Source organism: Nuphar pumila, chromosome 4 (genome assembly GCF_984573655.1).
Source record: "Nuphar pumila chromosome 4, dmNupPumi1.hap1.1, whole genome shotgun sequence".
Classification (NCBI taxonomy): Eukaryota; Viridiplantae; Streptophyta; class Magnoliopsida; order Nymphaeales; family Nymphaeaceae; genus Nuphar; species Nuphar pumila.
In genome coordinates, this window is record NC_143252.1 from 141175399 (window position 1) to 141191951 (window position 16553).

The 16553-nt window shown below is 38.0% G+C and overlaps 2 protein-coding genes across 2 annotated transcripts; one reads left to right on the forward strand and one right to left on the reverse strand.

Annotated features, from left to right (window-relative positions):
• Positions 1-1538: 1538 nt before the first annotated feature.
• On the reverse strand, positions 1539-12161 carry LOC149841359 (uncharacterized). Its single transcript, XM_090004775.1, has 5 exons — positions 12008-12161; positions 11815-11912; positions 11574-11719; positions 11207-11288; positions 1539-2009 (listed from the first exon to the last, which is right to left on the reverse strand). Exons 1-5 carry the CDS (start codon positions 12030-12032, stop codon positions 1896-1898), a joined length of 465 nt encoding a protein of 154 aa, XP_089860901.1. The 5' UTR covers positions 12033-12161; the 3' UTR covers positions 1539-1895.
• A 2034-nt stretch (positions 12162-14195) lies between these two features.
• On the forward strand, positions 14196-15179 carry LOC149841360 (uncharacterized). Its single transcript, XM_090004776.1, has 2 exons — positions 14196-14357; positions 14466-15179. Exons 1-2 carry the CDS (start codon positions 14255-14257, stop codon positions 14924-14926), a joined length of 564 nt encoding a protein of 187 aa, XP_089860902.1. The 5' UTR covers positions 14196-14254; the 3' UTR covers positions 14927-15179.
• Positions 15180-16553: the final 1374 nt, after the last annotated feature.

Sequence of the window (16553 nt, forward strand, 5' to 3'; positions counted from 1 at the left end):
AGAGCAGGAGATACCAAAAGCTAAAAAAAAGGAACACTAATAATAACATGCTTACTTAAATTTAAATTTAAATTGCAGGCATTTTTTTTTTGAAAGGCAAGCTGAGGTTAGGCAGACCCCACGAGTTATACAACATACCATTGGGTTTTGAATTTGCAACGTCCCAACACATGATGACGTGCACTAACAGCTCCTACCAAACAAGCAAAGGAGACGACCAAACGTGGTTATAGATCACAATGGTCATCTCCAGTTTGGCCATAAAAGAGATGGTGAGACTTTTAACCATGCATTTTGGTCCACCTGTTTAGGTACATATATGTTACACTTTCCCAGGAACTCGTGGCTCAGCTCGGTTGGGCTCGTCCCAAACTCGTTCATGTTCGGTTCATTTAGATGGCGAGCCAAACACGAGCTCATTCGTCATACATAGCTGAGTTGAGCACAAACAAGAGGTGTTCGTCTCGGCTAGGCTCATATAAGATCGTTTAGATAGCTTATGTTGCACTATAAATGTCAAAAACACATTTAGCTCAACTGGGTAGTTGGGCTTACTTGCATGTAACAGTTTGGGAGTTACATTCCTGCTATTAACCCTTTACCCCTTTTCTGTTTGTTCAGATTGTTTACCGACCCTATCCAGAAACGACCATAGGGGCCCTTTGATTGGTGGTCACACTTGTCCGCCAGATGAATGTGGCCTGCACTTGCAAGGTGCATAGGACAGGGACAGAAGCGTCCACCCCTTATTTCGTCCACTTTTTTGGGGATGGCAAGAGTGATAGGTGAGGTCTGACTCTAGAATTTGGAAGGAGAGCATCTAGGTGGCCCACATCCGTAGCAAACACCCCTTATGGTCAGTTTTCTTTTTATATAACTCAAGGAAACTGCTCCTGGGAAGAAGACCTCATCGTGCTGGCTCAGCCTGCCATAGCCACGGTCATCGTGCCGGCAGCATAAAACTTCGATGCTAGGACCTCCGCTTCTGGGGCCTATGCTGGGCATTGGCTTGCACAGAGGGGAGACGCCCCATGGAAATCGAACCTTGGCCACCTGTCTAGCTGCCAAGGCCCCACCCACTACGCCAACCCCCATTGGGGCCCCTTTATGGTCAGAGATTGCTTCCTATAAATTGAACAAGGGGCCTACCGGGGGGCGACTTGGATGCACCCAATTCTCCAGATACACGGAACAAGCTGTCCCCAAAAACCCCTTTAATATAAGAATTAACCAACCACTCCAATTTGCAAAAGGATAGGAATGCTGAAATTTTTTAGTGCAATTTGAGGTATAGCTTAGAGCAGACATAAAATGAGCATTCGAGGGAGTAATTGGTAGATCAAAGTGACGCCAATCAGGCATGATCAAGACAAAGTCATTTAATCTGCAGTCAAGACCAGACTAGTCTAAATTATATCTACTAGAACCAAGGATGTGACACGCTTTCTAGTGGACAAAGATGGTGGGTACCAAAAAAAATTTCAACACCACAACCATGTCTCCACAAATAATTCAGTCAAGATAACTAATCATTCAGATGTTCTGAAGAGCTAAATATTTTTTTCACTAATAAATCAATCCAGATGGAAATGTTGTTAGTGGCCAAGACAAACACCATGGCTTCATCAGATGCAAAACCTATATTATTATTAACAATACTTGGCCTGATACATGACCTAACAATTTCTGGAACTGGGATTGTTTAATGATTGAATAGCAGGACCTGATTCTAAGCAAGCCTATCAGTGTAACTTGTTTCAGGCTTACCTTAGCCTTAAGTGCTGAGGGAAGGATCAGGATGAAGTCTCAACCAGGTGATGCTGGGCATGATATCATGCTAGACTACAGAAACCAGGAGGCATATGAATCGGCTTTGACTCAAACTCACTGGAAAATCAAGCAGTTCTTCGTAGGATCAATGCCAATAAATACCACAGAGCAGCATCAATTGAGGACAGTGCTACAATGAGCAGGGCAACGAGAACAAGTGTAAGGGTTGCAGTCTTCAGCTGCACTTGTAAAGAGGCTTGGCAATTAGCATCAGTAGATAGAAATCAACATATTGGCAGATGTCAAGATAAATGAAGGTGGTAAAAATACCCAGTACCTCTGATTGGAAAAAGCTTCAGAAAATAAAATGCAACAACAAATGGAATCTGAATATGCAGAGATTTCACATTTTTAATGATGAGAATTTACGTATACATTTCCATTTCATGATTTTTTTACTTTAAAACCAAGAATCTTTTACAGTTTTCCTTCTTTTGAAACCAAGGAGCATTTACTTTCTCATTATTTCTCCTTTTAATGCACTTTTTACCTTTTATCTACAAAACCAACATGCATTTGGCTGCTGCTTAATGCTTATGCTATTTCTCCTCACTGTCATCACTTCTTACCTTGAAAAAAGAGGACATATAATTGTTCATATGGGATTCCCTGATAATTTATGAGAGAGCTGAGGAGGCACTCTCAACAGTCATATATATATATATATATATATATATATATATATATATATATAGAGAGAGAGAGAGAGAGAGAGAGAGAGGTAGTTGCTTAATGAAATATGCTTAATGATACATGCTTAATGGGGTTTTCAGGTTTTTTTCATTTTATTTTTAAATTCTGACCATGCAGATGTGATCTATGTACTTGATTTTATAGGGATCAGCTCTTGAAGTGTTCAATTCCGACACATGGGTGGGTTTTTATAAGGTTTGAAAAATCAAAGGTCCAAAATCTTTGTAAATTTTTGAAGCTCCAAATATCATTTTTTCATCGAAAACACATGATCCAGGTGTGGATTCCTCGTAAATCAACCATGCCCAACACATTTATGGGGTCGAAACTGCGAAAAAGAAAAACAAAAGAACAGAAAAACCCATTAAGCATGTATCATTAAGCATATTTCATTAAGCACCTACCCAATTCTCTCTCTCTCTCTCTCTCTCTCTCTATATATATATATATATATATATATTGATGATATAGAAATAAACCAAAGTTCAATGCAGAATTAAAGATAAAGCAAAAGACTACAGAACTAATATAAATGTAGACTCGGTAATAGAACAATCCCAATCAAATTATCATCTTCCTCCACCATACTCGACCAGTTGGCCTAAAATGAACAGGTGAAAAGTACAAGTATCTCCTGTGATATACCCAGAAAATTAATGAGATTCCCCATAAATATCACATATAGGCTTAATAAGATATCTACAAACTGATATTCTTTTCAAAAGAAAACAGAAATATTACAGCTACAAACCAAAAAGTTAAAGAATAGATATATAAAATAAAAATCATATCAAAATGAAGCACACCAATCTAATTCCACATGCCTAGGTCAGACACCCAAGTCAGTTGGTCCAAATGAGCTTCAAATATCCATACAGTCATGCACATTTCCAGTCATATTGAAGAAACATACAAAAGCAGGAATTTGTGCATATGTTTGAACATGACACTGACTGAAAGTTTTAGTGTCCTCGTATGAAACATAATGATGAGACACACAAATATCATAAGAAAACATTTGCTGATATAAGCAGATTGAAAATAAATGAGTAAAACTTAAGGGTGGGCAAAACACAATTTGGTGCTAAAAGGGAATCCTTATTAATAGGGTTCCTAGAAATCTGGGACACAAGATTGCAAGGTATGATGGGACCTGCAATTCCCAAGAGATATCTTGATCATCTCCATAAATTGGCATGGGATACATGTTCTACCAAAAGAAAATAAAATTGTTTCAACTTTATAAGCCTACCTGAGCTGGACAAAGCCAAGAAGGTCTTGTTAAAGTTTGGCTTCTTAATCATGATGAGCCCATAATATAAGGAAATGAGGGTCTTCGATGAAAGCACAAATGCTTGTAATAGATGTCTATTGAAGACACTACAATCATAACTCATAAAAGGGCATAAATGAAAGAACACAAAAGATAAAATAATAAACTTTATTTTATTCCCATGAAATGCTTAAGAAGCATTAATATAAAGGAGAGGGGATCACCCCTCTTTATATGCAAGGAGAGAGTGAGAGAGAAGAGCTCTCATAGAGTCATTAGAGCTAGTCCAACGGCTCTAATTGTAGTCGTTAGACAAGCTCCAATGGCTATACCAACTAGTCAAGATCTAGTTGGAGCTTGACTATTTAAAGGTCTAGTTCAAACCAAACTAGACAAAATAAAAATACAAATAAATAAATAAATAAACATAAATAAATAATATAATTATTACATATATTATATTATTATATTATATACAGTTATATTTATATTTTTAAAACTCCCCCTCAAACTTACGGTACAATGAGCGAAAGTTTGTTTAAGAGAAAATGATATCTAGGAGTAGCGAGAGGTTTGGTGAAGAAATTTGTTAATTGATATTCTGATGTAACATATGGTAGATTAATGGTTCCATGTACATACTTCTCTCTGTCATAGTGACAATCCATTTCAATATGTTTGGTGCGTTCATGAAATGTTCGGTTGCTGGCAATATAGATAGCACTCTTGTTGTCACAACACATGCGTGAAGCTTTTGTCACTTCAACTCTCATGTCAGCCAACAGTCTTCTGAGCCAAACTACCTCCATCGTTGTAGTAGCCATGGCACAGTATTTAGCTTTAGTGAACGAAAGAGAAACCTTCTGTTGCTTTTTGCACCACCACAAAATCAAGGATTCACCTAAGAAAACACAAAAACCAATGGTTGAGTGTCTGTTATTGGGATCACCTCCTCAGTCAGCATCAGTATAAGCAATTAAATCTAATAAAAATGAAGCAGACAAGAAGAGGTCTCGTGAAAGAGATGACTTAATGTATCTAACAATACACAAAACAGATCCCATGTGAAGAGAAGTGAAAGTGTACTGAAACTGACTAGCTGGGTGTACGTGTGTTATATCAGGTCTAGTAATGAAAATATAGGAAAGTGCTCCAATAAGCTGACGATAAGGAGTGAGATCATCAAGAGGTTCTTCATCATCGATTCTCATTTTGGTATTAACAATTTCTGGAGTATCCACTCTCTTATCATCTGTAATTCCAGACCTGAAAACAATATCAAAAGCAAACTTAAATTGAGATAATAAATAACCTCGGGAGGAATAAGCAACTTCAATTCCTAAAAAACATTTCAATAAACCTAAATCAGTCATTTCAAAATGAATTTTAAGAAGCTTTTTAATGTTTTCAACTTCCTATTTGTATCCTCCAGTGATGATCATGTCATCTACATAAAGAAGAAGAAGAATTCATGAATCAGAAATCTTAATAAACAAAGCAGTGTTAGGTGTTAGTTAGACAAGTTCTGAATCCAATATCAAGCAATACATTACTAAACCTTTCATACCAGGCTTTTGGTGCCTGTTTAAGACCCATAAGAGCCTTTTCTAAACGAAGAGTCTTACCCTTATGAATACTTATATCATGTGGTGCTTCCATATAAACTTCTTCAACTAGATTTCCATTCAAAAAGCATTTTTCACATCCATTTGAAATATGGGTCATTTTCTAATAGAGGCTAAGGCTATCGGTGTCCTGACTGTAGTCATTCGTGCAACTGGATCAAAAGTTTCTTCGTAAACGATGCTACTCATAGGAATATCTCTTGGCCACTAATCTAGCTTTATATCTTTCAAAAGTTATGTCGCTCTTGTTTTAATTTTATAAACTCACCTATAGCCTATAGGTTTCTTTCCTTGTGAAATATCTTAAATGGTCCAAGTGTTAGCCTTTTCTAATGTTTTTAGTTCTGCCTCTATGACTTCTACCCATTTTGTATGGTTTTTGGCTTGAGTATATGATGAGGGTTTTACATACGAGTGTATTAATGCAATAAATGTCTTATATGTGGGTGGAAAAGATTCGTAGGACACAATTTTACCGAAAGGTTTAGAGACTCTGGATAACCTTCTGATTTGTGCTTCGAAATATTTTTTCAACGCACATGGAAGATTTGATTCTCTACGTCTTGAGTATTGTAAACTGGTGTTCCTATAGGTTTGCTCTTCATTAATAACATTATGTTTAGAATCAACAATACCTTAACCATCGTCTAGGTCGTATTCATAGTCACATCCATCATATTTCGAAGTCAAATCTATCAAAAAAGAATATTTAGTTACTTCCTTGGTCTTTTAAAAATCAAAAAAACTTTTTTTTCCAAGAAGGATACATTTCTTGATACATACAATTTTTTATTTTTAAAATCTAAACACATGTAGCCTTTTTTATTATCTGCATAACCTAAGAAGGCACAAGAAATGGCACGGGGGGAGAGTTTATCATTTTTGTTGGTGAAGACAAAACATTTGCATCCAAAACTCTTAATCTAGAGTAATCAAGAGGTAATTTGACAAATTTTTCAATTGGAGTTTATATTTTTCAAAGAAAAAAATGGCATTCAGTTAATGAGATAGGTAGCAGTTAGGGTTGTTTCTGCCCAAAACTCTTTGGAATTTGGTTTGCTATCAATAAAGTCTTAGTGGTTTCCATAATGTATCGGTGTTTTCGTTCGGCCAAACTATTATGTTGTGGTGTGTGTAGACAAGATCTCTGATGTGTGATGCCATGTAAATTGAGATAATCTTTAAATTCTTTTGACAAAAATTCTCTCCCTGAATCAGTGCGAAAAATGAAAATATCATTTTGAAATTTATTTTTAGCCATTTTGTGAAATATTTAAAAATGTGAAAAGACCTTTGATTTATGTTTAAGGAAGTAGATTCGAGTATGCCTAGAGAAGTCATCAACAAAAATGACATAATATGCATATTCGCCTTTTGATATGATCGGTGCGGGACCCCAAACATCCGAATGTATTAACTTAAGTGGTCTAGATGAAACAAAAGTTCTATTATGAAATGATAATCTTTTCATTTTACCAAGAACACAATCTTTACAAGCAAAATTTTCAGAATTACAAAATTTTTCTGAACTTGGAAAGTATTGGATTTTGGATATACGAGGATGGCCAAGTCTTTTGTGTTATAGATCCAAATCCAATTTTTGAACATTATAACAAAAGGCATTCTTGGGTAATTTCAAAAAATCCATATAGTAGAGTCCTCCTTCTCTATGGCCTTCCCCAATTAGCTTCCCTCACTAGTGATCATGTACCCAACAACCATGAGAAGAGAATGAGATATTACATCCATAATCAGATATTTAAGAGACAGATAAAATGTTTAGATTTAGTTTGGAGATATATATAACTTTTGGAATAAAGAACTTTTTGGAGTTTTGAAGATTTTCAAAATTTCCTATTACTTTGATTTCAAGAGATGTACCATCAACTGTGAAAACATTTGACATATTTGAGTTATTGCTAAGACATTCGGACAAACTATTGATATTTAAGGTCACATGAAAAGAAGCACCAGAGTCAAGGAGCCAAGGAAAGTTATCGGGATCAGAGAAGGATGAGACAGTTGTTCTGCTTGAGGCTTCAGTTGAGGAAGATGCTCTTTTGAGAAGTGGTTGAAGGATTTTCATTAATTGTGCAATAGACACGGGTGCATCTTGGTTGGTTTGATCTTTTGATTCTTGTGATGAACCAACGGATGCAACTTTCTTTTCTTATCTTCTATTCAATTTAGGACATTGAGGCTTATAGTGCCCCGGTTCATGACAATGGTGACAAATGACTTTTCTTTTGTTATAATCATTATTTTGTCTACCAAAATGAGGCAGTCTATAATGCGCATATAATTTTTCGGTCTAGATACGGCTAGAATGGAATCTTCTTCATTATTTGGAGTATTCTTTCTATAGTTAGTTTCTCAATAGTGTCAACAATAGAGGAAACTTTTCCTCTATATAAAAAGGCTGATTTGGTTGTTTCAAATTCGGGTCTCAAACCATATATAAATTGGTAAAAATGTTCCATATCGAGTTGTTTTTTGGCGAAGCTCGATATCTTCGTGACAATGTCACTTTGGCTCAAGAAGAGCCAATTATTCCCAGAGTTCGAACAACTCATTATAATATTCTATAATATTTTTGTCTTTTTGAGTTAAAGTCTAAACTTTATCTTGCAAATTGCACACATATGCAATATCTTTAAGAAAATACATATTTCTAAGGTACTCCCAAGCCTTATTGGTATGCTCGAATTTGGCAAGACTAGAGCATTTTTTGATGTCTACGCTATTAATTAGCCAAGGCATGATTTTGGCATGCCCCATCCTCCATTCTTTCCACTCTTTCTCATAAGTGGTTAAAATCTTATTTTTCTCTCCTTCCGTGAAGGGAACCTCTTTCTCATTTTCAATTTTTGTGAGAATTAGTTTTGGTTCCGGATCGAAACCATCTACTATTGCTGACAACCCTTTTTCCCAAATGTGATGCTTCATGATTGAAGCCCATATCACATAATTGGTATCATTTAATTTTACGGGCATGATGGTGACTTTATCATTGTCATCCATTTTTTACAAGGGTGAAGAGAGAGAGGTGATGAGAGAAAGAAGAAGAAAAATATGAGAAAAGAGAGGAGGACAAGAGCACAATCACGATCTTTGTGTAGCCAATGATCCTCCAAAAGTCTTCTTTCTTCAACTATGATGACGCAAAAAACAGTTGAACTGCGAGCAAGGAGATGAATCAATTTTTGCTAGAGAGCCACGAAAAACGAGGTGGCAACTCTTCCAAGATCTAGAAGCTTCCGAACTTTGATACTATGTAAGAAAATGAGGGTCTTCCACGAAAGCACAAATGCTTGTAATAGATGTCTATTGAAGGCACTACAATCATAACCCACAAAAGGACACAAATGAAAGAACACAAAAGATAAAATAATAAACTTTATTTCATTCACATGAAATGCTTAAGAAACATTAATAGAAAAGGAGAGGGTATCACCCCTATTTATATACAAGGAGAGAGTGGGAGAGAAGAGCTCTCATAGAGAGTCGTTGGAGCTAGTCCAATCGCTACAATTAGTCCAATGACTCTAATTGTAGTCGTTGGACTAGCGCCAACGGCTATACCAACTAGTCAAGATCTAAGTGGATCTTGACTAGTTAAAGGTTTAGTTCAAACCGAACTAGACAAATAAAAATATAAAAGGAAAGGAAAAATAAATAAATAAATAATATAACTATTACATATATTATATTATATATAGTTACATTTATATTTTTAACACATAAAATAGGTTATTCAAGCTCAATAGGACAATATATGCAATTAATAGTGACAGGCTTTAAATTTTTTTCACATAAAACTTCGGCAATTGTCCCTTCTTTGCATGGCCTCATGCAACTGCAAGAGCCATAATCTCACGTAGGTTAAATAATTAGCATACAAACTCTCCCATATGTGATGATGCATAAAAAGGGTATATCGCATAAGAAATAAAAAGTTAAGCTCTTAGATAACCAGAGCTCACCCCTAAATAGTCCAGTTGGGGTTCTATCCTGCATTGTTGTCATCCCTCTCAACATCCCCCAAAAAGCATAAAATCACTAAGACAAACATTTCTATGACAAGGATTAGAAACTCCATCAAAACACACACTCTAAACTAGTTACGTTCCTAGAAAGAAAAGGAGGGCAAGAAAGATTGGGGCCATGGACATGGAAATTCCTATAAAATAACAGTGGCATCTTGTAGAAAATGTAAAAAACTGCTGGCTCCATGCCTTACACGCAAATATGACTCATTAGTTCATTGTAAATGGACAATGCAAGCTGGAAAAAGAGTTGCATACTTGGAAACAGTGGATGGAGAAATCCTTTCATGTGTAATTTACAGAATGTTCAATCAAAAACAGCTCACTGGCAGACTGGAGCCCTATCATAGAAGAAAGGATCCAATTTACAGAAGCTCAATTTCTTCAGGCACTTCTACAATGAAACCTTGTTATTCCACATCCTTAGAGTTATTACTGGAATCCTCTCCTAGAACATTAATTTGGCAATGGTCATCTTCTGTTTAGGCCAATACTTATGACTGGATGGTGGCAATAGGAAAACCACTAAGATGCTACAACCTTCAAGCAAGATTACAGGAAAAAAGCCAAAAACATGTTCCATAACAAGAATCTCATATCAGATGGTTAGTCCAGTTTTGATTCCACTCTCTGTCCCCAACATACTATTCTTGTTGTAGAACTACATAAAAGGAATTGTATAATGTAAACCATATTCATGAGACATAATAAGGATGGATGGTCATATTCATGAGACATAACAAGGCCAAATGCTTATATTTCCAGGGCTTGACATGTTTGTTCCACAAGTGGTGACAGAAAAGGAAATCATAGAAGAGATTGATCAACACAGAGCTCAAGCTTGCAAAAATATATGTGAGAAGAATGGATTAATATGGCATTGGTAAATTGTTGCAGTTTGATGGTGCTTCTTTTTCCTTTCCTTTTTTCCAGAAAACCAAGCTGAGGGTTAGCCTGGTGAGGGTTCAGAACCAAGACACCTTAGTTAAGATAGCGCAACTCTAACAATGCAGAATCATATTAGAACCCAGTTGGATGGTTATTATGCCAAGAATACATGCAAGAGCATTCAACAGTTCAATGACTCCTTATTCCGCATCCATGTGAGGATCCAAAACAACACAAGGTGATGCACCTCAAACAAATGCCTGAGAAAGATATACATTGTGATGGAGCTCATTGCACTGGTCTGGTCCCTTAGGACAGTAGTGTCATGCAACATAACTGTAACTGGGTCCACCATTACTTTGTAATACTGGATCCTACATGGATACTTTTCTCCTCTACCTATAGTTTCCACTAAATGGCATCAAGAACGTCATGGTTGTCGAATTTACAGAGGCAGTGCCTAAAAATGCCTAAGGAGAAGTATGATCAATAGGAATGGCAGGTCATGCTATCAGGTCTTCACCTCTACTTCAATGCAAATTTTTGTTTTCCACTAAGAAAAATATTCATTTAAAGATTACAAATAGCACTTGAATCTGCATTCGTACGAACAACAAAATTACTATTTAACTTCCTATCTCAAAAATGGGAAAACATTGTTACATTTTAGGTGGCTTTTGGATGCACCCACTAATCCAGAAAAGCAGCGCTGGAAGATTTCATTGTGCTCCATAATGCACCCATTTTGTCCGGATAAATTGGGTGTATGAAAACACTACATGAATATCATAAACGAAGCGCTACACATTTTAAGAGAATTAAAAAGATGATGCAAGTATAGAACTACAAACCGTGCTTTTAAACGATGGCCACTCTATGTATCTCAATTCACCAGGCTGCTCTACTAGAAATACAACTAATAACCTCAAATACCTGCAAAATAATGAGGGTTTTCAAGCCGAAGAAGAGTTTCATATCAGTTTTCTTTACTGATATCAAATTACAAATTTTAACGCATCCAAAAGATGAACATGCAATGCTAAAACATCCACCATAGATGACCACAAATATCTACTGCTGGTAAAATCTTCAATACACGAAAACAGCTAGGTACAAACGCAGCGTAGTGCAAGTTTCAGAGGGTAATTCTCTCTGTAACTTCAAGAGAATTATAACATGAAAACCAAGCAAAGGAAGAGGAAAACAACAAAGCAATACCGATATGTTTCTTTAATTAGGCTCGACCAAAATGGCTCGGAATCAGAGTTGTCATCTATAAAGGAGTAATGTGTCTGCCCATTTGTCACATATGCTGCTCGTTTTAGAAGTTGAGGATAAAAGGCTTCATATTTCCTGCTCGATTTCTGCATACCCAACAAAAAAGGGACAGAAAATAAGATGACCCACTTCGCGTATTCCCATCGTTCCGAGTGAAACTAAAGAGAAAAATTGAGCTTACCCATCTACAAGGAATCCGGCATTTATCCAAGAATTTGGTCTCAGGGCTGCTATTCTTTAGAACGCCATGAGGCCTTCTTTGTGTAAGATGAACAAAGCCTACAAAGCAAAGAATATTGATAAGGTTTCAGATAAAAAAACTGAGGAAATAGTGATTTGATAGAAGGTAGTGGAAGATGGCTAGCGAGAACTACCGTGGATTGGTATGACGGAGGCCATGTTCAAGAGTGGGAACAGCGGATTGTGGAGAACAGAAGACAGTGAGTACTTGGGAATTAGGGTTCCGTCACGATGAGAGAGTTTGTGCCATTGTCACAAAGACACGTAGACACGAGGATGCCTGACGCCAAATTTTTGAAAGATAGGGCTTAATAAATAAAAACTAATTTTTCATATTTTAAAACATTAAAAATATTAAAATATTATCATACAGCTCGGTGATCGTGTTCAGAGTAGGGATGGCAGTGGACCGGGGCGGGGGACAAGGTCTCCACTCTTGCCCCGTCTCAAAATCCAAACCTCCATCTCTACAAGGGTTTGGATTTTAATCTCCTTCCAAATGGAGCGAGGCAGGGTGGGGCTCTGTTTTCCCTCGATCCATTGCCTTTCTTAAAGAAGGATTGGGAATGGGGTGGGGCAAGGCGGGGATGGAGACAGGGTGGGATGGGAGAAAGCGTAAGTCCATCCCCACCTCCATCCCTGCACAGGTTTTGATTTTAACCTTCATCCCTGCCTCCATCCCCATTTCATATCCTCCATCCTCGGTCCAAACAGGTCAAGGCAGGGCAGAGCCCCATTTTCTCCGATCCACTGTCATCCCTTATGTTGGAGCATGTCCGCTTGTGTATCCAAGAACACACCACTTTTTGTGCTTAAAAATGGGATGGAGGTTTTGTGTTTAAAATCCATTGACATATGATCTTCATCCTACATTCAATCATACATTCAACCAACGGCTAGAAGTAGCAGGGTTTGTCAATAGGTCAGACTCGATCCTTACCAAACCTTATAGGGTAGGGTTTGGTGATAAATAAGGTCATATTAGAATCTGGGTAGGATTTGAAAGGTCCGATTAATATATAGAGCCAAGTATTGTTTGTGAAATTTCATATCAGGGCTGACCCGAGTTTCGATTAAGATCCACATTTTTTCAATGTAAAAACAATTAAAAATATATTATTTTATAGGGTTTGGTTCATGTAATCTTTTACGGTGGTTTGGGCATATTCGGCAAAGGCCTAATGATGCTCCAGTTAGAAGGATGGAGAAATGAAAAAATATATTAGTTAAAAGAAGTCCGGGTAAGCCTAGGAAGACATAGATGGAGATGATAGAAAAGGATATGAATGCTTTGAACCTCACCGAGGACATGGCATTCGATAGAAATGATTGGAGGAGAAGGATTCACGTGAAAGACCTAGAATGATTTTCTTTTTTGGTTCATATCGCCGACCCCAATTGTTTTGGGATGAAGGCGTAGTTGTTGTTGTTGGTTCATGTAATCTTTATAGGACCTGGGTATGGTTTCTCTTATAGTATGTCCAATTGGATCTTAATCTGGACCCAGTATCATCTAAAATCAGGTCAGGGTTTGGTTTCACCTAAGTCCAAACCAAACCCAAACCGTTGACAACCCTAGTTAGAAGTAGTAGTCTGCATTCTCATCTGAATGCAAACTAATCTTAGCCGTCGTGATGCATCAGGTGGACAGTTTTTTTTTTAAACAGATCCTCTGACATCATATATAAAGAGGAAATAGGATCCTTGTTTACCGTATTTGCTTTGTATGCTTTGAACCCATCGGATCTATCCAAAGATCATGATGTTCTCGGGTCATGGATTTCATTTGGACCCTCTCTATCATACCGGAAGTTCAGGAGTTTAGATTATTTTCAGGATCTCAAAATCCTCAGATGTGGTCCGTGTTAGGGGAGTTGGGATCTAACATGAGCTTCATCCTGACCTTGATTAGCATGTCCACGGATCTCTGGATGAGATCTGCAGCATCCAATAACACCCCAAGGGACATAATGATGGACCCTCACATGGAGACCCATATTATTAGGAGGTTGTATTTGGTAAAAGATCCATATATGACCCATCATTACCAAGGATCCTTTACTTGGCAAACTTTGTCAGATATTCCTCCGACACCATCCAAACACGTTCCGCAAGAGTTCTATATGCTCTTCCAGGCCGTTATTCATCCCACCCTTTTATCATCTAAAGTGGAAATGGTGATCAGAGAAGATTCTAGAGTTTGCAGGAACATTCTCCATTCTTCTCCCAAAGTTTAAACTCTACAATCCCATCCTTTCCCACAGAGAGAGAGAGAGAGGTTTCCTGGACAGCATCCCCTTGTGACAGAACAGCACTCCAAAGAAATCGTAGGGACAAAAGAAAGAGGAGAAAGAAAGAGCAGAAACGAGAGGAAAGAGAAGATGTTCGGTGTTCTCTTCCCAAACCGCAGCTTCCCTCTCGACGTGTCGATCTTCTCCCAAATCGACACCTTCCATTGGATCCTCGACATGAACACCTTCGTGGGTAAGAACCTCTCTCTCTCTCTCGTTTTCTTCATGGTTGATTGCTCCCATCTTCCCAGTTCCAATCAAAATCGATTAATTTAGCTGAAATTATGAACTGGGTATTCAGGAGAAGCGTACGATCAAGTGAAGGAGATGTGCATATTCCTCCTCAACGGCTTCTCTCTCCCACCCGATAAAGCCCTCGCCGTCTACATCCAATCCCCCGGCTCCGCCTTCCAGTACTGCGGCGCCGTCCACTCCGGCTGCCCTTCCACCGTCCTCTCCCTCTCGTGGCCGGAGCCCGGCGGCCAGTTGCAGCTGACCTCCGACTCCACGCCGTTGACGGCGAAGATTGGCGTCTCTGTGATGGAATTGGCGATGCTGCCCTCTCTCAACGCCGGCCAGCAGAGGCGGATCGAGCAGCTGGCCATGAAAGTTGGGGAGAACCTCTTCAATTTCATGCAGTCATTCTGTTCCGCTCAAGGCGATCGGCTCGTCGTCCCCTTGGACATACTGGATCGGTGGTTCAAGAAGTTTCAGGAAAGGGCTAAGCGAGATCCTGAGTATTTGAAGAGTTTTGCTTTGTGAACTATTTTGATGGGGGTTTTTCCTTTCTTTCCTCTGTTCTTTTCTGATTTTTTGTATGAGATTGGGTAATTCTTGTGAGAAATGTAGAGAAACAGTTTTTGTTTGTGTTTCAATGTTTGGTGGATTTTGAGTTACCGGTTGCTTCGGCGTTCATTGTTCTATCAATGTTGGTGTCTTGAATTAGTATATGAATCATGTCTATGGATAGAATACTGTTGCGTTTAGTCATAATGCAGCACTTTTTCAGTTGAAATTATTGCTTGATTTTGGACTCTCTCATCAGTCATTTCTTCATTCAGCTGGCAACCATGAAACTAGAATGTCGTGACTACTAGAACATTAACCAAAGGGTCTGCTGATCTGAAAATGAAAATTGAACATGTAATGGTCTGAGAGATGGAGCAGGTTAGTGCCCTAACCATCTGGAGTGATACCCAGGCAGGAGCTGGATGATTGTAAAGCTGAATTAGCTTTTCTTGCAAGTTAGCTGCATAGCCCAGCCCTTGTTCTCAATGAAAACTGTAACTATCATTCTCATTGCATGGCTAAGGATCTTGTTGACCTGGTTAAGATACCCATTGCACTCAATCATATAAGGCATGTCTTCTCTTCTGTGCTGCACGATATCAGTACAGCTAGGGTGTTATTTTCTATCCAAATTGGCTGTAGGTAGTTGTTTTAATCTATTCGGTGTTTATCATGAGTTGAAAGGTACACTTGGATCAGAAAGAAGCTATTCTGAATATGCATTTAAACTTTATTTTTTTGCCTAGTTGCAGATAAGAGGAAAAGAATTGGGATATGGGGGTACTACAAATGAAGAAGCTGAAAACGATCGGTCATTGACATGTTGATTTACTATAACCTGTTTGGTGCGACATGTTGGATAGTGATTTGTGTGTAAATTGTGCTTAAATTGTTACGGACAAAATCATAATATTCAACTCATTTTTATCATACATATAGAGACTGCATACTCTGGACATATTATACCATGAATTTGATCGTTATGTAAATAAACTTTACCAAGTATCAGCAAAAATTGGAAGACTTCGAGTGTCAGCACTGATCACAAATGAGCAAAAATTTGACTGATTTTCAGCTTCCCCAAGAAAGAGCAAGAACTAAACTAGGTAGTGGTGCAAATGGATCAGATACAGGTTGAACCATGATATAGTCAGATCCGAACTATATGGCAATATACAATTGAAAGAATCACACCCAGTTTTCAGCTGCCCCAAGAAAGAGCAAGAACTGAACTAGGTAGTGGTGCAAATGGATCATATACAGGTTGGACCATGATATAGTAAGATCCAAACTATACGATAAAAAAAAAATGCCGTCGCATCCTACATATTAGAGCCTATGAGAACAATAGAAATGCTTAGCTGCAATCCCTGCATGAGTAAATGCGTGTAGCAAATTGTGATCATAAAGAGGCTTACTAGATATACAACAACAATGGGGGAACATTTTTTTTGAAAGGCAAGCTGGGATTACGCAGACCCCTACCAGTTATACAACTATACCGTTGGGTTTTGAACGTCCAACGTCCCAACACAAGGTGACGTGCACTAGCTGCTCCTACCAGACAAGGAGAGCTTTGATTACAATGGGGGGGGAACAT

Bases quoted from the DNA above. Each gene is read 5' to 3' on its own strand.
- LOC149841359 (XM_090004775.1), bottom strand. From the start codon at position 12,032: ATGGCCTCCGTCATACCAATCCACG. The intron at 11,913-12,007 runs GTAGTTCTCGCT...TTTGCTTTGTAG, and splicing joins CTCCGTCATACCAATCCACG to GCTTTGTTCATCTTACACAA. The intron at 2,010-11,206 runs GTTTGTAGTTCT...TTACAAGTGCAG, and splicing joins GGCCATCGTTTAAAAGCACG to CTGAAGACTGCAACCCTTAC.
- LOC149841360 (XM_090004776.1), top strand. From the start codon at position 14,255: ATGTTCGGTGTTCTCTTCCCAAACCGCAGCTTCCCTCTCGACGTGTCG. The intron at 14,358-14,465 runs GTAAGAACCTCT...CTGGGTATTCAG, and splicing joins CGACATGAACACCTTCGTGG to GAGAAGCGTACGATCAAGTG.